At 32.2% G+C, this 19,820-nt stretch overlaps 2 protein-coding genes across 3 annotated transcripts; one reads left to right on the forward strand and one right to left on the reverse strand.

Annotated features, from left to right (window-relative positions):
• Window positions 1-2,834: 2,834 nt before the first annotated feature.
• Window positions 2,835-10,876, forward strand: LOC124920374 (DNA gyrase subunit B, chloroplastic/mitochondrial-like). The gene is made up of 21 exons (XM_047460853.1): window positions 2,835-3,137; window positions 3,305-3,449; window positions 4,025-4,105; window positions 4,458-4,571; window positions 5,189-5,245; window positions 5,341-5,442; window positions 5,700-5,850; window positions 5,950-6,026; window positions 7,050-7,160; window positions 7,361-7,431; window positions 7,544-7,685; window positions 7,806-7,904; window positions 7,993-8,121; window positions 8,208-8,322; window positions 9,037-9,104; window positions 9,469-9,582; window positions 9,663-9,779; window positions 9,992-10,045; window positions 10,135-10,240; window positions 10,462-10,592; window positions 10,677-10,876. The coding sequence occupies exons 1-21, from the start codon at window positions 2,998-3,000 to the stop codon at window positions 10,743-10,745; spliced, it is 2,193 nt and encodes a 730-aa protein (XP_047316809.1). The 5' UTR covers window positions 2,835-2,997; the 3' UTR covers window positions 10,746-10,876.
• A 723-nt stretch (window positions 10,877-11,599) lies between these two features.
• On the reverse strand, window positions 11,600-18,587 carry LOC124920375 (condensin-1 complex subunit CAP-D2). Of its 2 annotated transcripts, none has more exons than XM_047460855.1 (17): window positions 18,400-18,587; window positions 17,990-18,315; window positions 17,740-17,900; window positions 16,463-17,651; window positions 16,147-16,338; window positions 14,914-15,579; window positions 14,632-14,808; window positions 14,337-14,404; window positions 14,029-14,251; window positions 13,852-13,951; window positions 13,574-13,689; window positions 13,435-13,492; window positions 12,668-12,819; window positions 12,368-12,569; window positions 12,146-12,277; window positions 11,975-12,065; window positions 11,600-11,891 (listed from the first exon to the last, which is right to left on the reverse strand). In XM_047460855.1, exons 1-17 carry the CDS (start codon window positions 18,533-18,535, stop codon window positions 11,888-11,890), a joined length of 3,993 nt encoding a protein of 1,330 aa, XP_047316811.1. In that variant the 5' UTR covers window positions 18,536-18,587; the 3' UTR covers window positions 11,600-11,887. The 2 variants fall into 2 exon arrangements, with proteins under 2 accessions (XP_047316811.1, XP_047316810.1); XM_047460854.1 differs by having other exon boundaries at window positions 12,146-12,283.
• Window positions 18,588-19,820: the final 1,233 nt, after the last annotated feature.

A 19,820-nucleotide genomic window follows, 5' to 3' on the forward strand; every position in this document is an offset into this window, starting at 1 on the left:
AATTATCTATATGCTTACAAAAAATATCAATTTGTAAAATTATTATATGTATTCATCTAAAATATAAAAATATAATGAAATAATGAAATCTAAAATAATTATATAATATTTATATAATATTTATATAATTTATAAAATGTGGTCAGAGGGGGGTTAAGCACATAATCCGTAAACACACTTAACAATTTAACCAAGCGCAAAACTTGTAGCCTGATGGACTCGAACCTAGAATCTCTCAAAAGAGAATGAAAATATCCAACTACTGGATAATGGAGTTGTCAATTTTGCAAAATCTTGCAGTTTAAATAGGAATTGGGTTTGTAATCCTAATGAGAACTATGTGTATTATTTCAAAGGATTGATGTGCTTATAGTGTTAATGAAGATTAAATCTTTCGGGAAAAAATATATATATTCTATGCGGAAAAGTTTTCGTGGGTAGTCTAGATTTATTGTGAGGGATGATTCTTTTATTAGGTTTTGGGACGATAATTGGTGTAGTATCAAAATTCTAGCTACGACGTATCATGAATTGGCTTTCATTGTTATATGTAAAAATATCACAATTAAGAACATGTTTGATCATCGATCAAGTGGTTTCGCTAGTCAAATTTAGAAGGAGATTAAATATTAGGGAGAGCTCATCACATAATAGAGTTTTACTTTTGTTAGGACGCAAACAAGTATCCCCGTCTGAACAAGACGTTATGCGTTGTTAAGAGTCAAGACATGGATAATTTTCATGTGCGGTATTGTTATAACTTATAAGTTGTTCGCTAAGATGATTCCATATAATTTATGTTGGGAGAAATTTTGGGAGTCAAAGATTGCATCCAAAATCTCGTTCTTTGGATGAAGCGTTATTCAAGGTGGAATTCTTACAGATGATATGTGCATGCAAAATGTTGTATTACAGTTAGTTGTCGTTGTATGTGTCACGAGGATGTTGAATAAATAATTTACTTACTTTTGAATTGTCGATTGTGACTAGTATATGAAGTCTTTTATGAACTATTATTGAGATTTATTGAGTGATATCTGAGTCTTTGGGGTAGTTGCTGAGAAGTTTGGATTGATGCGGCTGATATGACATACATATATATTTGGGTTACCATCCCAATTATTATTTGATGAACTATATGGTTATAGAGCAATCGTTGAACTTTTAATGATTGTAGTCATCCAAAGTGTATCATTCATAATGATATTATTATGATTCTTTCTAAAATTCATTCCGGAAAGCCAATAGAGTCCGTCGAGAAATTAATCGTTCTTCTAAAGAATTTACTAACTCGATAACTTATTAAGTAATATATTAATTTTTTTATTATTTTTTTCTTTTAATGTCAAACTTTGTCGTTGTGTTTATACGTTTTTTTTATCATTTTTAATATCATTAACCTTTTTTAAAAAAAGAATATTATATTTTGATAATTAAATATTTTCAACTAATTTCTTATAAAAAAAATTTTGCTTGTCTTGGTTTTAACTTCATTTATTTTTGTTAGATTCATAATATTTAATAAATTTGATTTGGATTTTTTATTTCAAAATTAAGGATTAAATGTATTTAAACTTAATTTTCACCAAACATGTTTATCAAAATTATATATCTACATAACATCTCAATATTTATATCAATAACAATGACAGTATTTAAAAAAAATGTACATGTCTATAAGGCCCTACGATTTTCATTAAAAAAATCATTAACTTCAATGAAAGTACAATCAATTTTTAGGCAAACAAATTCAATGATCAAGTCTCGTGATCTCGTAAAAAGATATAGAAACCGGAATAACAGATTTGACTAAAAAAATAATTCAAAAATAATTTATTTTAAATGATGGCCCTTTTTGATTGGTAAGAGTTCATTACCTAATTTTTTGGTTATTTAAAAAATTGAATTTTATGTTTTCTATTAATTAATTTTCTAAATTCTAAACATGCATTAAGATTTTTAACATTTGAATTTTAAAATATTAAAATAATTGTTGATATCTGCTATTGTTGATGTCGAGAATTATAGAAAATAGGACATTGAGTTAGAAAACACTTCTAAATTGAGTTGGAGAACACTTCTAAACATATGTCGAAGATTTTGAATGATCCAAAAATGAGTTTAGAAGCTCTCTATACAAAATTTTATAAAAGCTTAATAAATTTTGATGGTGGATTAGTATAGAGAATGATTGATGACTTAATATTGGGCTTGTTGTATGTGTTCACCTAAATGTCCCTTTTATAGGGAGCCTGAGCGAGTAAATGACTTAAGTAGGTTCGATTTTGGACAAAATTATTAACGACCCTTCAACTTGCTCGATTAAATTCTATCTTTCAACAAGTAAGACAACCTAGATTCGTAAGGGAAATGATGTGTATTTTCCTTTTCAACCATTCACATTTGGTTGAGAAATAGTCAAGACAGGCATTGACCATTTTCAAATAAGACGTTGTTATCTTATGGTCACAAGGAAGAAGACAAAGACAAGTTGCGAATGCGCGTTAGGCGTTCCTTCCGCGTTCCGTTTGCGTCTATGCCTTGGATGTTACCCTTTTGTCTAGCGAGTTGGTTAATGTGGCCTGTGGTTTGTTTGATTTGGGTCAAACGGACTTTTGCACGATTGGTATTCTCTTCTCTTTTTTATTTTTTATTTACCTACAAAATAAAAAAAAAAAAATCAATTAATACACCATTTTTCATTTTTTTTTCGATCAACCTAATTCCCTCCTAAAGAAAATTAATAATAAAAATTGTAGTTTACCCTTTTGAACAAAATTACCATAATGACCAGGTTTTGCTATCTCCCACGCGGCAATATCTCTCCCTTGTTCTTCTTCTCTTCTTCATTACACTCTCAACGCCGCATTCTTTCCCGCTTCCTCTATTCCACCTCGCCGTTGCCGGCGCCGGTCATCGGCGTTCTCCATCGTCAGTGGAGCTCCAGACGAGCTGCTGAGGGAAAAAGATAATCCTGAAATAAGTTTCCCTACTTGAATGGCCTGCCTGAGACCACCAGTGAACTTTTCTCTTCGTTTGATGGCTTCGCGCTTTCTTACTTGCGCTTCCTTTCATCCATACAGTATATGTTTCTCTTCCACTTTCGCTTCCCCTACTCCATACCTATTTGCTGCCAGGTACAGACTTCCATTATCATTTCCTTCTCCGTTTCAAGTAGTTTATCTGGGAAAACGCATAATAAATCTCAGTTAGTGCAGTTTTAGTGAAAAATATAAATTTTTATTTGAAGATCTTCTATTTTTTCATGGATAATGTTGAGCGAAGGTTTCTTCTTCTTTCCCAGGTTGAACAGTCGACATGTACAGGTGATAAACACATCTTTGAGGCAAAATGCTGTGTACCCAAGAGCTTTTATGTCATCAACCATAGCCACTGAAGCATTTCAGGAAAGCCAAAATTCCAAGGGTTATAGCTCTGAGCAAATTCAGGTAAATCTATCAAATTTTTGCTGCTTTTGCTTCATATCATTGAAACCCTTATTTCATTTAGGACTGTTGTGGTACTGGATATTTATACTCAAAGTATAGGATACACTTACACCCCACCAATAAATATAGACAGATTGGAATAACCGAACCATATGAACAACAAAGGACATCTTTGTTATATAATGATGTGCCAAAATATCTTTGTGCTAGTTTGGGAAATTATGAACCACATTCTACTAAATTTATTTATGATTTATGTGAATAGGATATTTCATAGCAACTCTTTATTTATAGAGACTCCAAGTTTGAAATAAGAGAAATTGATTGTCTTGCTAAGCTCCCTTTTGTTTGAACTCCTTACTTTCCTTCTGGTGTTCTAAAAAGGCTCAGTATACTGGTAAATGTTTCAGATGTAAAGTGTATAGTTGTAATGGTGGAATCCAGAATAAAGATAATTGCTATGGTTTTCTTCTATTTTTCACCTCTTACAGTTTGTTTATCAGGAAATGAAATGCCCCATATTTATATGATCGCCATGTTTTGTAACGCATTAATTTCCTGTTTGGCATAATTAGGTATTGGAAGGATTAGACCCTGTCAGAAAAAGACCAGGAATGTATATTGGGAGCACTGGACCTCGGGGGCTGCATCATTTGGTATTTCTATCTGTTTTGCTTTGATATACAATTTTGATCAAACATAACAATTGAAAATGTGTATATCTTCTGCCCCATTTTGTTCTGCACATTTTTTATTTATTGCATTTTCCATTTATAAACAACATTTTTCCCATCAAACCGATAACTTCTTATATCCAGTTACTACATTATAATTAAAAATTAATTTTTGAGTTCAAAGCGATGGACATATTGGGAATATGAGTTTTATCACTTATCTCAAACTTCATGCAAAATGCTTAAGTGAGACAAAATGAGACAGATATGGTACTTAACTATTCAAGTGATCAAGAAATTTCATTTTCATTTATATTTTCTATGCTTCTGTTAGGTTTATGAAATCCTAGATAATGCTGTAGACGAATCACAAGCGGGCTTTGCAGATAAGGTAGATGTGGTCTTGCATGATGACGGTTCAGTGAGCATTACAGACAATGGGCGTGGGGTATGAGTTCTTTTCATTTTTCTTCTTTCGTCCTGTCCGGAAATGTTGATCCCTGACAGCGGTCTAAGCTTTTGCTGTGCCAATTTACCAATTTTATTCATTTGTCTCTACTAGCAATTTTGAGTTATCAACATAATATTCTATGCAACTAATGCGTGGTTTACTAATATAGTTATGTTCTCAGGAGTATTTTCTAATCTTTTTGTAGGTTTCTCTCAACTGTAATTTAATCAAGTTCTCACTTCTCTTCACTTTACGTGGTTTAACCTATTGTATTTATTTACTTCCACTGGAAGCTATGTTTTATATACACACTGGTGTTTGTGGAATCCATGTTTTACTACAGCATGGTTCATGATGATAAACTTCATATATATAATATTTGTTTATCCAGTTCTTGTACTAATCATTATTGTTTTTGAATAATGGAACATAAAAGATAAAAAAAATGTTTTTGAATTTGCACAGGATGTGATTTTTTTGACTTGATCAAACCTAACATTTTCTCTTTGTTATTGTCTTTTCATTTTTTTTACTGTAAAATGATCGCACCTCACTTTCATTATCTTTTTTAAGACAAAGTTAATGTCCTTTAATGTTTCATGTGCTTGTTACAGATTCCCATTGACTTGCATCCAGTGACAAAGAAATCGTCTTTGGAGACTGTTTTAACGGTAATGCTGCAAAATTGTCTTAGCTTCTTGATTCTTGCAATAATTGTATTAAATTCTCCCACTTACTTTTATGATATTCATATAAAAACTTGCAGGTTTTACATGCTGGTGGTAAATTTGGTGGTTTAAATAGTGGTTACAGTGTCTCAGGTGGCCTGCATGGTGTAGGCTTATCTGTTGTTAATGCTTTATCAGAGGTACTTTCCTTTGTAATGAATTCTGAAGTTTTCTCTGTTCGCCTATCACTTGCATGTGTTTGATCTCCTTTTGTTCTCTTCATGGCAATGTTCTAGTTACTGTAATAACCAATAATGTACTTAAAACATGTAAAAGTTGCTAGCCACTTGTTTTTTTTTTCTAGAAATTTTATGCTGCTAATATTTACAACATTTCTTAAAATTTGATTCTCTCTCTCATGTTTATCATATATTTTTTCTCATTAACATAATCCCAGAAACTAGAGGTTACTGTTTGGCGCGATGGAAGGGAATACTGTCAAAAATATTCTCGTGGAAAGCCTATTACCTCTTTGATTGCTCAGGAGCTTCCTGCTGAATCTAAGGAGAGACAAGGGACAAAGATAACATTTTGGCCTGATCATGAAGGTTGTTTATTTAATTGATGTTTCTTGTTCAGTTCAACTTAAAGTTGTTTCATTTGTGGACTCCTATACGCAGGCTGAGATAGAAATTTTTCCTCTACAGTTTTCACTACTGCAGTTGAACTTGACTATGATACTATAGTGGGACGTATTCGAGAGCTCGCGTTCTTAAATCCCAAGGTAATCTGTTGTTTGACCTGATATCTCATTAGTTGATTATATTTTAGTATGTGTGAGAATAGATAATTAGATATATACCTAGTTGGTTCATTTCTACCTGCATAAATGACTGCTGAAAGCTTTTTGGTCAACCCAACATCTTTAATTTTCATAATACATATGTTAAAATCTGATGTTTGTATTGTAAAACTCTAATTCTGCTAAATTCTCATTTCTCAAAGTCACCTTTTAGTAACTGTTTGTATTTTTTATTAAAAATATTTTTTAGTCTTGGACATATAAAAAAGTATGGCATCCTATGATTGAAAAAAGGTCAATTTTTTTTAAAATCGAGAGTGTAACGCAATAAAGGTTCTTAAATAGTTTGCAGAAAAGAGAGGGTGAAGAAAGAGAAAAACAAAAAAAATTAACAAAATTAGATTCCGATAAGCTCGAGATAGTTCCAATGCACATCCCCTTCTTGATTGATGCGAAAGTTTGAAGGAGAAAACCATTAATCGTTACCGGCCCCAAAACTCTTTTCTTGAAAATTTCTCCTATTTCGTTCTTTCCATAATATCCACCACATAACAAGTGGATGCACTTTCATTCATTGCTAATAACCCCTCTCGAGCATCTCGAGATCCATTGTTCCCAAAAGTTCCTAATGTTAATATTAGAAGGCATGTCCCACGGATGATTGATAACATTCTGAAGAAGAGGGCCCAAATGGAAGAGGCCATGGGACAATGAAGGAGAATATGATTGGCCGTTTCTTCTGCTTGGACACAGACTGCATCTGTTGGCTTTAAAATATAATTTTTGTAACTCCAGAAAGAAAGTTTCTAAAGAAAGTAACTTTAAAGTCTCAAGCACTTCATTATTTGTTATTATATACTGTTATTATATACTACAGTCTACAGCCTATTAATGTGATTTCAGTGTCTTCTCTTAGTAAAATGGTAACTGATCATTCCAGTGTGTATTTTGCTTATATAACCTTCTGATTTTTGTGTCCTTTTCTACTTCCACCATCTTCTACAGCTTACTATTACTCTGAAGAAGGAGGATCCTGATGATGTGAATAGCCTATGCAGTGAATACTTTTATGCTGGAGGATTGGTTGAGTATGTTAAATGGCTAAATACTGACAAGGTAAGTAATTTTTTTTACTTCTATATTTCTTTTCTGGCTAAATACTCAGTTGGTATGCACTATTATTTTATAGTTATAAGCCTTGGGATATAATTCAAAAGACAGGAGCTTGTGAATAAAATTATGTTGCCACTGCCTTTAAAAATTATTCTCTTGATATCTGGTGGTGTTTGATTTAGCTGATTTTTTTTTGGGTCCAGCAACCGCTTCATGACATTGTTAGTTTCAGAAAAGAAGCAGATGGAGTCACCATAGATATTGCTCTACAATGGTATTGTTATTCTCATGATTATTATCTTCTTAAGAAGTTGAGCTAAGCCTGTACTTAAATTTGGCACTCAAATATTTACTTGGATATTTTATTGCCTTGAATCTTCTGTTAGGTGTTCTGATGCATATTCAGATACAATGCTTGGATATGCGAACAGCATTCGCACGATTGATGGTGGTACACATATAGAGGGTGTGAAGGCTTCATTGACTAGAACTCTTAACTCTCTAGGAAAGAAATCGAAGACAGTTAAGGTAATTAGTGACCCATTGTTTAGGATTCAGTGTATTTTATTAGCATCTTACCACCGTTTTTCTTTTCTTCCCTTTAGATATAATATGTTTTTAAAAAGAGTCCTTTATAATTATATACAGGAAAAAGATATTAATTTAAGCGGTGAGCATGTTAGGGAGGGTTTAACATGCATCATCTCAGTAAAAGTCCCCAATCCAGAATTTGAAGGACAAACAAAGGTAATTTTATTTCCATGTTCAAATTCTCTTTGAGATGAGCGGATCAAGTTCAATCTATTTAATCGTTTTCTCTTTTGATCTTTGACAGACTAGGTTGGGAAATCCAGAAGTGCGAAAAGTGGTGGATCAATCTGTGCAAGAATTTCTAACTGAATACCTGGAATTGCATCCAGATGTTCTTGATTCAATTCTTTCCAAGTCCCTTAATGCTTTCAAGGTACAATAGTTGCACACTAGAATGAAATGAATGGCATCATATTTAATGTCATGTCTATTCATCTTTTTTCCTCATTCAACATTTAGGCAGCATTGGCAGCCAAGAGGGCAAGGGAATTGGTAAGGCAAAAGAGTGTTTTGAGATCATCATCTCTCCCAGGAAAGCTTGCTGATTGCTCGAATGCAAACCCTGAAGATTGTGGTATGGTTCCTTTACTTTGATGAACATAATGCAACAACCACATATCTAATCTATCCATTATATTGTTGGAAGAGTGGATTATGACTGGAATTTTGGGGATTTTCAAATATAATATGTCAAGGATTTTCTATAGCTTAAGTTGATAAAAGTGAAGTTCAACAAGAGAAATAATATAAAGCGAAAAACAACACGATAATAGAACAAAAGGCTAATTGGATCCCATGGAATCTTCACTAGTGGTTATGGGTGCACTAACGGAGGCATTTGGAAGAAACTAGGGCTTTTTAACCCATATCTTATCATCAATCATTTTATCATTCAAATCAACTAAACTACTAAAATGTCATTACTTTAACTTTTATAACATATTAAAGTATTAAATACTAAAGATATTTTAGTCATTTAATCCAAATAATCCACTTTTTCATCACACAAGGTTTTTCCTTTTAAAAAAAATGAATTATTTAAATAAATAAACTACATTAAACAAGCTCTAGGTGTAACTTGCCTTGATACCATGTAGAAAATTAAAGAGATGTATTATTGATGACGTTGAAAGTTGTGTTAAATAACTGAAATCACCTATGTATAGGATAACATGAGCTAGTATTATTTTAATTATATCTAATCACATACTTATCCTCTTCATATTATATTTGTATTTTATGATTACTCATAATCTGGAGACTGAACTTGTCATTCTCGTTATTGTAGAGATCTTCATTGTTGAGGGAGATTCAGCAGGTGGTAGTACAAAACAAGGCCGGGATAGACGCTTCCAGGTAACTAAATATTTATTGGGTCACTAGCCTCTTTTTATCATGTACCTTTAAGCTTATTTGCAATACATTAAAATAATTCAATCACATTTCAAAATGCAATCAAAATTACTTTCACCTTTTTTTTTTGTCAATTTTCATAAGTAATTTTGATCGTGACAAAATACCACTTTCTAAAAAGGCTTTCGCCCTAGGACATCTGTAGAAGACATGAAAGTCTAATGCTTATTTTACCCATATCAACCCCCAACTTTTGGCCTTCACCAAGTTTTTCTTTCTTTCTAATTTAGATATTTAGGCAGTCCATAGACATTATGAATGAAATCATCAATTCTGATCACAGTAGTGTCATCATTATTTGTTTCAGGCTGTTCTACCATTGAGGGGTAAAATATTGAACGTTGAAAGAAGGGATGAAGCTGCGATGTACAAAAACGAGGAGATTCAAAATCTTATTCTTGGTTTGGGACTTGGTGTGAAGGTTTGACACTATATTTTGTCAGGCACTCTTTCAAAACATTTAAATGTACAAAATACATATAATGACTTACTTTATCTCAGGGAGAAGATTTTAAAAAGGATGCTCTTCGATATCACAAAATCATTATACTAACAGATGCTGATGTGGATGGAGCTCACATCCGAACCTTGTTATTGACATTTTTCTATAGATACCAGGTACTTTAGTTTGTAGAGATATCTTATCATTTGCCTAAAATTCTCATTTAACCCAGGTAGAACATTTTGATACCATATAGATAGAATCACATTTGAAAATTGAACTTAGATACAGATTCATGGTTTATTATCCGGATTCAGATACAGAAACATTAGTGAAATGTAAAATTAAATACTTCCAATAATGTTTAATTTTGTGTTTATGATTGCAGAGAGCTTTATTTGATGAAGGTTGTATCTATGTCGGTGTTCCGCCTCTATATAAAGTATGCATATTCAACTCATAGATACAAAATTCTCTGTTATGCAAAAAACAAAAAAAAAAATCATAATTTTTATAAATAATTTGAATCAGGTTGAGAGGGGGAAACAAGCATATTATTGCTTTGATGAGTCAGAACTGAAGAGTCTCCAAAAATCATTTCCATCAAATGCATCTTACAATATCCAAAGGTTCAAAGGTAAAGAGTAAACTAATTGCATATTTGCTACTTTAGAGACTATTATTAGTAGCACTATGCATTATTTTGTATCGGAATCTAATTTTTATATTTTCGATTTTTTCAATCTCCCACCCACTTTTTTTCTGCTCATGTTTATGAATGTTTCTTGCGTTCCACTCTCGATTTCAATAAAAAGTTGTTCTTTGTTAAAAAAAACAATACATTATTTTGATGTGCAGGACTTGGGGAGATGATGCCTTTACAATTATGGGAAACAACATTAGATCCAGAAAGACGACAGTTAAAGCGGTTAGTTGTTGAAGATGCTGCTGAAGCAAATAGGGTTTTTTCGTCCCTCATGGGGAATAGGGTATGCCAAACTAACCCAAAATCGTTTTGACGAATTTGTTTTTGGTTTTACTAATTTGAATTTAATAAATGTCTTCCTTATTAGGTTGATGGGAGGAAGGAGCTTATAAAAAACTGTGCAAGTAAGATCAACCTTAATCAATTGGACATCTGATTATATTGAGGAGGATAAATGTTATCACTATGTATTTGTTCAAGAGGAATTTCTTGTAGTTTCAATTAATATTTTAGGAGAATTATGTTATTTTTTGTTTAAAGGAAACAGTTCCGATTGATGTTGTTCTATGTGGATTGTGGGTTTAGGTTCTTACAAAATGTAGCTCTTAATCTCCGAAGTCCAATCAAGTCATTTAATATTGAGAGTTTACTCAACATCCTTATTGAATTTTAAACTAGTAAAATCTAATATATATATAATCAAGTCTATGTAATTAATTATTTGTATATCTTTAAATATATATAGTTAAAATTAATAATAAATAATATTATATAAATATTTAAAAATAATAAGAGTTTGTTTAATTTAAAAATAAATAATAATTTCTAAATATAATTTGTTTTTATTAAATTGTAAAATTAAATTATTAATAAATTCGTACAATTTTATTATTATAAATTTAAATTAGTGAGTGTTTTTTTTAATTTAGAGTTTAATTTTTCTTATAATAATAATATTTTTAAAGTTAACCTAATTGTAAAAACATTATACATTAATGATCCTATTCAAAAATACTTTCTTGAGTTAGATCTGGATATAAGAAAACAATATATTTATAAATATGACTAATTAAGTTATCTTATAAAATGTTATTAGAACTATCTTATGAAGAAATTTATCAATATTCATTCAAATTTACCTAAATTTTTATTAAATTAAAGGAAATTACTTTTGAGAATGCATGTTATTTTAGAACATACATAATTTCATATTTTATAAAAAATATTGAGATTTTGTATTTAAAACAAACTTGGCATATTTACTTTCAAATAATTTAAAAGAATACTATGAACAAGAAAAATTAGATTCTTTTCATTAGATATTTGCATAATAATAATACAATTTCTTCAAATAAACTCTTTTCATTAGATATTTGCATAATAATAATACAATTTCTTCAAATAAACTAATAAATCTTAAGAATTCTGATCTATGCTTACTTCTACATGCTATTTCATTTCCAAACTGCAAGAAGCCAATATAGAATGGTAAAAAGTAAAACCATTCAAATGCCTTGTTTACTCTAAGCCTTGTTTGTTTCCAGAGGGAAACATACCTTCTTCATTCAGTTCCTGCCATCATCTACAAATTGAGATCCAAACATACCTTAGTGTTAGAATATAAATATCTTGTTATGACCATGTCTTTATCTATCAAAACATTACCTTTTCCTTGTGCCATTAGCTTTTTTTGCAATAGTAGAAGTATTCATTTGAACAGCTTTGCAGGTTCTCTTGGGTCTTAGTTTAGAAGTACCTAAATAAAGCACACAAGTTTTATTGTCAAACAAATTACACTTCAAGTGAAACCATATGCATATACCCAATATACACAACCTTTCAGACTAGTAGCAGTTGACTGATCCTCCTCTTCACTACATTCTGTTTCCTTCTTCACATTGGAAGCTGGAGAATGCCCATTTTGCTCAATGGATTTTGATTCTTCCTTGGATCCATTGATTTCATCACCTGTAACTTCATATATGAAAATAGATCATCAGTTTATACATGTTTCAAAAAGTTGTGCAAAAACTGACCCACATTAAGTTATGGAATTACCTTCAGAAATTTCAGAATGAAGACTTTCTTCCTCCTTAATACTAGCCAGCTCAATCTCTTCCAAGCTATCGAGTTTTCTCTGATGAATTTGAGCATTTTTTGTTGTAATTTCTTGTTCTTTTTTCTCAATATGATACTTGGTAAGTTTTTCTTCAAATTCCTCAATGCATGCTTTCATTTCTTGTTTGCCAGACTTCTTACCCTAGTATCGTGCAAAACCAAAAAAAATAGAATCACAAACAATTATATATAAAGATCCAAAAAAAATTGTGAACAAAGTCAATAAGCCAAGTTTCATACCTTGCTAATAATGGCTTTAAAGTTATCTAATACCATATCATCTGAAAGGACATGTTCATACACTTTAAATGACTCCATCAGCTTTTTCATGCCTTTTTCAGTGAACGTCAGTTGCGAAAGGCAGTATGATATGTATTCGCATTGCTTATTATCTGGCACAAAAAAAGGTGATAAAGTTATGCCGTCAAGAATGAAAGAACATCATAGCACAAAAAAGTAATATCTGAAGTATCTGTCTTAAATGGATTGTCGCTCTTATTAAAAAAACTCACTTTCTAAGTCCATGAGACTATTTCTAAACAATGTTTATTAGGGAAAAAGGAGAAAAATAACTTACAAAGATATCAACATATCAAATTGACACCATTCAATGGTAACGTAGTCATTGACTTTTGCTCACAAATTGCAGCTTGTGAGATTGACTTAGAGTTGAGATGAATAACTGAACTAAACACGAGTTGTGTAAAATGGTAATGTGAAAAGGGAATGATATACAAAAATATCCCTTTGTCCCTAAAATAAAGGGCCTAACTTTTATTTTAAGCATATTTTACATCAAGCCCATTCATACACAAGCCGTCGCTTGTACACAGAAGGTATAACGTTCATGCCAAAACTTATAATCCTTGACTTTTAGTAAGGTTCTGTCTTTTGATTTCCATAAAGAAATAGTGCTTGATCATTTTGTGGCATTGGTACAGCAATTAGCCATGATATGAACTGGAAACTATAATGGATATTAGAACTGAATATACAAATGAATGTACCTGTGAGTCCACTAAATCTATTACAAAGTTTCTCGACAAGAGAATCCATCTGCTTATCCTGAAAATGACAACACAAAAAAAAAACAAGTCAAAATATTGTAAAATGTTTTCATTGATGAACTTAGCAAAGCTTTCTTACCCTCTTGATAGAGTTAATTAGGAATTGCATTATGTTGCAGAAGGACTCTCTATTCAAGTTTTCATTGGATAACTTGCCAAGGATATCAGGAAGTAGATTGTATATCGGGTTACTCCCTATAAGCACAAAAAACATTATCATCAAGCATAAAAACATAAAAATGCTTGTTTGAGTAATTGTGTATCATGGATTTCATTGTGAAGTTAGCACTTATAAATTATTTGTCCAAAATTTCTCTTATCCTGTTTGGTTGGGTAATATAGCTAGCACCATCTTACCTTTCTTGGATAGCTCGTGAAAGAAAAGTTTGACCAGGTTTGAGATCCTTTCATCTTCATCTTCTAAGCGTGTAGCCATTTCATTTATGTATCCTTTCACCTATCATGCACGAGTAATAATTTATAAAGTAGTGCAATTTAATTATTATGGGAAAATCACAAGTCATCTTCTCAAACCTTCATCATATCGTTCAAAATCAGATGAGAAAGAACCAATACAGCATTCTTCCTAACAGAAACTGCTGGATCTCTAAGCCTGGCATATACTTTCTCCGTCCATGGTTCTAACAAATTAGGAAATCGGACTACCAAGTCTCCTAAAGCAATAGTGCAATTTGAACGGACAATTTCTGATGGTGCGTTATCCACAACAGTGAATAGAAGCTGTAGATTTGCTTCACTGGAGAACAAAAGAAGCTTCATTATTTGTACACATTTAGACAAAGAAATGATAGATCACTGGACATGCAAATAGGTCTTTTTACCAAAAACCAGCATCAATGATCATGAATCTACATAAAGCAAGCATTCCAGAGGCCTGCAGCTCAGGATACTACAAAACCAGTACATACCATGTCAGTTTACATTAGCAATATCAAAACATTTAAAAGAAATAACTACAAAAGGCGATCTCTTCTTTTTGTCACATTTGAATCCTTATGGATATTAATCATATTTCTAAATTGAACCTTGAGTTCACAGTAAATAAGTCATATTATATTTTAAAATGCGGAGTAATATACATGTGTATTGAAAAGGGTCAAGATATGTTAAACACACCTTCTGCATCAAACTGAAGTTTCTACAAATTTTAGAGAGGAAAGGAGCACAACATCCAATCAAATTACTATCATTGGAACCATCCGCGATTATTTCTTTCTCTGTTCTCTCTGCAAGGCTATCAAGCATTTGATCATCCGATGCGGCAAGACCTAGCTCCGCACTCATGCCATTGTCCTTCAAAATTCAAAATAAAGAAGAAAAGTAACAAAGTTGTAGTATCTGGTATAAACACAATAACTATATCAATCAATTATGAATGAACATTTCAAGGTATCTGACCTTTGAGCTGTCCACATTCGATTCTCCTCTGCAAACGGAATTCTGGCCCTCAGCAATTAATTTCTCTTTTTTGGCCTTCTCTTTTTGGACTTTCCTCACACACGATTCAATGTAAACCAATTGGTTTAGTGCAATGTGGCTAACAACAAATAAATATCTGCCTAGTTTAGCAACTTGAACTGTGTTGTTAAGAACATCGCTCTTATCACTCTCGACATCATTTTCTAAACTATCCCCTTCAGAGAAATTAAAAACAGAAGAAAGGGATTTTTTCACTATGCTAGCAGCAAATGCTTCAGGAGTTGGATGAATGGCATATAGAGCATCTATAGCTTTAGCAGCTGCAGCATACCACACATTGTCGGAAAGCCAAGTCTTTGTGATTAAACTTTCTAATATACCAAATACCCGACTCCCATTGTTTGACAACATTTTTTTCTTATCCTCTTCAGACAACCTTTGAAGGGCAATACATGCTGATCTTGCAAGTAAAGGTTCACTTTTCGCCCATCTACCAAAACCAATGTCAATAATGTCCTGTATGTGAGAGCCTAAAACCGCGGTTGAGGATTTTGCTGCCATGCACAACACTGATAATGCACCACTACTTTGATTAGGTGTTGTTCCACTTATATTAAAGCAAAAGAAATCCCACAATGCTGATATCTGCAAAGAAATTCAGAGTTCATTGATAAAATGAATAATATGATGTCTAGTGGACAACTATGATCCAAACTTTATCCTGCTGCCTGCATAAAACCATTACCAAAGAAGTTGTTGCAAAATAAAACTTAATCCCAGACGAATTTGAATTTGAGAGAAGAAAAAGAGAATCTAACAAAGAATGTTGTTGTGGGCATTCGGTGTTATGCCCCAGTTACTAACCGGTGGAGTGATAACACGGTTCAGTATCCAGGAATGTCAAGTCATTGATATGATACAGAATGTAAAACGGAAATAATAACGCCTATTGAGAAGAAAATGGAAACAGTAACAACAACAAAATAGCGCATGATAACACCTGGCGTGACTATGTTAGAACAGACCTGAGCAGATTTGGTTCAAAATGCAACCATGATTGCATCTGTCCATTATAAATTTATAATCTCTTCTGATTACTAAACATGAGTTTCATTCAATTCTCGCTGCCTGGTTTATACATCTAATTCTTGAATGGAATTTATTGACTTAATGCTAAAAGTTTCAATTAAAAGCCAAAATTAAAAAGCATACCGTGCTACTTGTTATGTCACCTTTGGAAACCAATGCACCAACAATGAATTCTAGAGCTGCAAGATCTCCAATATTGGAATCTAAAGCTACATGTATAATGTTTTTTGCAGTTTCTTCAGGGCTTTTCCCTATGTATATGGTGATGAATGCATTCTCCACTGCCTCGTAAATGGATTTATCCTGTGAAAACACCTGCAAGCAGAGGTAATAAACGTGTTCATGTCAAGATATATAACAACAGTAAATGCATGATCAAGCAACCTGAAAGAGAACCCTAATATTAGCTTGATATGTGTAATGAAATGTGAAGCATTACCAAAGGCAACATCTTGCGGAGGCAATTCTCTGACCCATCAATCTGGAACTGTTTGCACCTCATTAGTAAAAGAATCGAGTTTTCTACATCACTTGAAGAAGATGAAGCCATCAATTGAACGAGGGTAGGTAACATGGCAGATATACACTTTGAAAATCTCAAACCCGCTTGAAGTGATGCAATCAAGGCTCTCGTTTGCTCCAAATTTCCAAGATCTGGTACACAAGCATCCTTCTGGCTATTGTCAATGTCTACACCAGATAAATAGCTGTCGGTTACACTATTTTGTTCTTCTTGGGACACTGCTACAGCTTCTATATCATTAACTTCACCATCTCCATTGCAATTGTCATTGTCTGATGGAAGTTCATCCAAAACACTATCAGAAGTGGCATTTTGTTCAAGTTCACTTAGTTTCTTCTTGTACTGCTCCAAAGTTGCTTCAAAAGATGATACACGAAGCTGTGGACCAAATGGGTTGTGTTGCAACATCATAATGAGTAGATTGAGTGCAGATTTTCTTACAATGGCACTCTTATCTTCCAACCTCCCTGAAGCCACAGATGAAACCTCATTCCATAGACCAATGGAAATGGAATATTCCTCACATAGTTCAGTCCATACCTGCATAACTCTGCTCCTGGTGTAGGCAGAAACATCTCTGCACCGTTCTACTAAAATATCCAACATTGCTTGCTTAGTCCTAAGTCGAGTGGTTTTAGAGCTCTCTTCACTGTCTACATCCTTGAATGCCTTCAAAATCAACTTACCAAGCACACCAACAAGAGCATTTCGTATTTTGTAAGATTCTCCCCCCAAATGTGGAACCAAAAGCCCAATGTTGATTGAAACCAACTTTGGCAGCTTATCAGCAAGCTCCACAATAAACCGCCCAATGTTTTCTGCCCCAACAGTATCCTTCATATAGTTTTTCGGATTAGTTCTACCGAATTCCCTAATCAAGGAGGTTGCCAAGCTTCCATCTGCATACTTCTTCTCCGCTCTAGCAACAGCATCAACCAAGTGGATGATAACAAAATCATATTTATGAACCAAGTGCAAAATTGAAGCACATGATTGTGCTGTGTAACGATATCTTGTGGCACATATCCCAATTATGCGACATAAAGCGTCCTTTGATTCAGAATCTTTTAGTAGTGTTTGATTCTCAAACATAGAGAATGCATTTCTATACAAAAACAAACAACCACTTAGAAATTATAGTTTGAGGTCAAGAAAACAACAAAAAAAGGTTATGTAAGATATTTCCAACATACTTGACAGTAAAAGACAAGTAATTGTCATCTGGGTCAGAAGATCCAAAAAGCAAAGGAAGGTTGATCTCCAATGAATTAGCAATCAAATTAAGTATTCGACCCCTCTGAGGTTCCCAACTCCACGAATTTATTTGATGTTTCTTTCTACTATTAGCAACCACCTAAAAAATAAGCAAGACTAGTTATGTACTAAACTAACACATAAATCCGTTCAATTAATGCCAACTAGTTGGGAAATAACAGTGTTTACCTTCGAATTCTGACTTGAAACAGCATTCGACTCCTCAATAAGCACAATATGAATGAGGAAAAACGTGTAGATCTTGAAAGCATTCCGGTGTGATGCAACTCGATCAATAAGTGAAACCTCTTCCACATCCTGTCCCTGAGACACTCTCGTAAGGGAATCGACATTTGGTAAAAGAACACTGAAATTAGATCTTAAAGTCTCAACGAGATTGAATTTTCCAGCCGGAGTTAAACAAGAGAAACCCTTAACAAGTGAATAAACTTGATCAAACACATCTTGCTCTTCTATGCAGAATAATTCTTTATCAGAAAGATCGAATGATACACCTGTTCCAAAGCAAGTATATATAAATATATCATAAACCCATTAAATTTAGGAGGAAATTAGAAAGAATGATGTAGGAAACGAACCTTTGACGAATTCTTCGAGCTCTGAAGGGCTGAAGGATGAGATGTTGATTGGTTTGTGGACTGTGAGTCGGTCATCTTCTTCGCAGTCTTCTTCTAGGGATTGGAGATTAGGTGGAAAGATGAATGGAGGAGCCATGGAAATGGAGATTGGAGAGAAAGAGAGAAGAAAGAAAGGACTTTTTTTGAAATTGAGAAATGAAGCAGCGGGAAACTGAAAATTTATCAACAGGTATAAATTTATTAATTTTTGGGAGATCCGGCGGCTACAGAAAATTGCAAATATTTTATTCAAAACTTATTTTGATTTTATTGTCCTTAAATTTGATATTATTGTTCAAATTCAACATTATTTTTTTGAAAGAAAAAAAAAAAACATTTATTATTAAAACAAAGCAAAACATTTCAATAAAATGCTCAAATTTCGAACTCAACTTATACATTGGCCACAAAAATTCCATAATATAATTTCTCAGTATGTTTTATGGAAAATAAATATTTACAGACATTTTAATGATATTAAATTTAACATGTATTTATTTATATTTACGATTTTTTTTAGAAAGAGTTGTTAAATTATGTTCAATTATAGTTTAGACTTAATCTAGTGATGTTTGATTTATATTTTCACTAACCTAGTTTTCATTAAAGAAGAACCAAATATTATTATTTGTTCATCTATTTAATGTTGGAATTAGATATGCAATTAATGAATCATTTCTTACAAAATTGTATATGCAACTCAAACTAAAACCATGAAATATGTATCAACAATTAAAATTGGAATTGATCGTACTTTCCAAATTTATAATTTTTTTCACAATTTTATCAAATTTCAATAAAACTACTATAAGTTGGGAAGAAGTCATTGATTACTTAAATTGCTTAAAGAGTCAAATATGTGTTTTTTTTTCATATAAGATGGAAAAGAAGATTGTAGGCGAGTTTTACTATATTTTTAAATATGTTTTATGTGGAAATTGAATTTAAAAAAATTATACGAAACTTTAATGGATTATAACCTATTTTTTATTAAATAATATTATATTCGAATTAATGGGAAATTATGATAAAGAAGAACAACAATGTAATATATGAAAAAATAAAATAGAATTGACTGTTTAAGTTGGACATTATATTTTAAAACAAAACAAAATATTTCAATTAAAATGCTCAAAACTCAACTTATAGACTGGGAAAAAAAATGCTACTTGAGAACTTTCCACTATGTTACTTCCAAAATAATCACTTCCAAATTCTCTAACCAAATTAAATTTAATATTATTTATTTATTTTATTTACATTCTCATTTTTATCAGAGAGAGCTATTAAATTAAGTGTAAGTTTCAACCTATAATAATTTACTCTTATTAAATTAAGTGTAAGTTTCAACCTATAATAATTTACTCATAGTTCAGACTCAA

The sequence above is a fragment of the Impatiens glandulifera genome, chromosome 1 (assembly GCF_907164915.1).
Source record: "Impatiens glandulifera chromosome 1, dImpGla2.1, whole genome shotgun sequence".
NCBI lineage: Eukaryota > Viridiplantae > Streptophyta > Magnoliopsida > Ericales > Balsaminaceae > Impatiens > Impatiens glandulifera.

Bases quoted from the DNA above. Each gene is read 5' to 3' on its own strand.
- LOC124920374 (XM_047460853.1), top strand. From the start codon at position 2,998: ATGGCCTGCCTGAGACCACCAGTGAACTTTTCTCTTCGTTTGATGGCT. The intron at 5,246-5,340 runs GTAATGCTGCAA...AAAAACTTGCAG, and splicing joins CTTTGGAGACTGTTTTAACG to GTTTTACATGCTGGTGGTAA. The intron at 10,046-10,134 runs GTATGCATATTC...AATTTGAATCAG, and splicing joins GTGTTCCGCCTCTATATAAA to GTTGAGAGGGGGAAACAAGC.
- LOC124920375 (XM_047460854.1), bottom strand. From the start codon at position 18,535: ATGGCTCCTCCATTCATCTTTCCACCTAATCTCCAATCCCTAGAAGAA. The intron at 15,580-16,146 runs GTATGCTTTTTA...ATTTCTTTGCAG, and splicing joins GTGACATAACAAGTAGCACG to ATATCAGCATTGTGGGATTT. The intron at 12,066-12,145 runs GTTGTGTATATT...TGCTTTATTTAG, and splicing joins AACTGCTACTAGTCTGAAAG to GTACTTCTAAACTAAGACCC.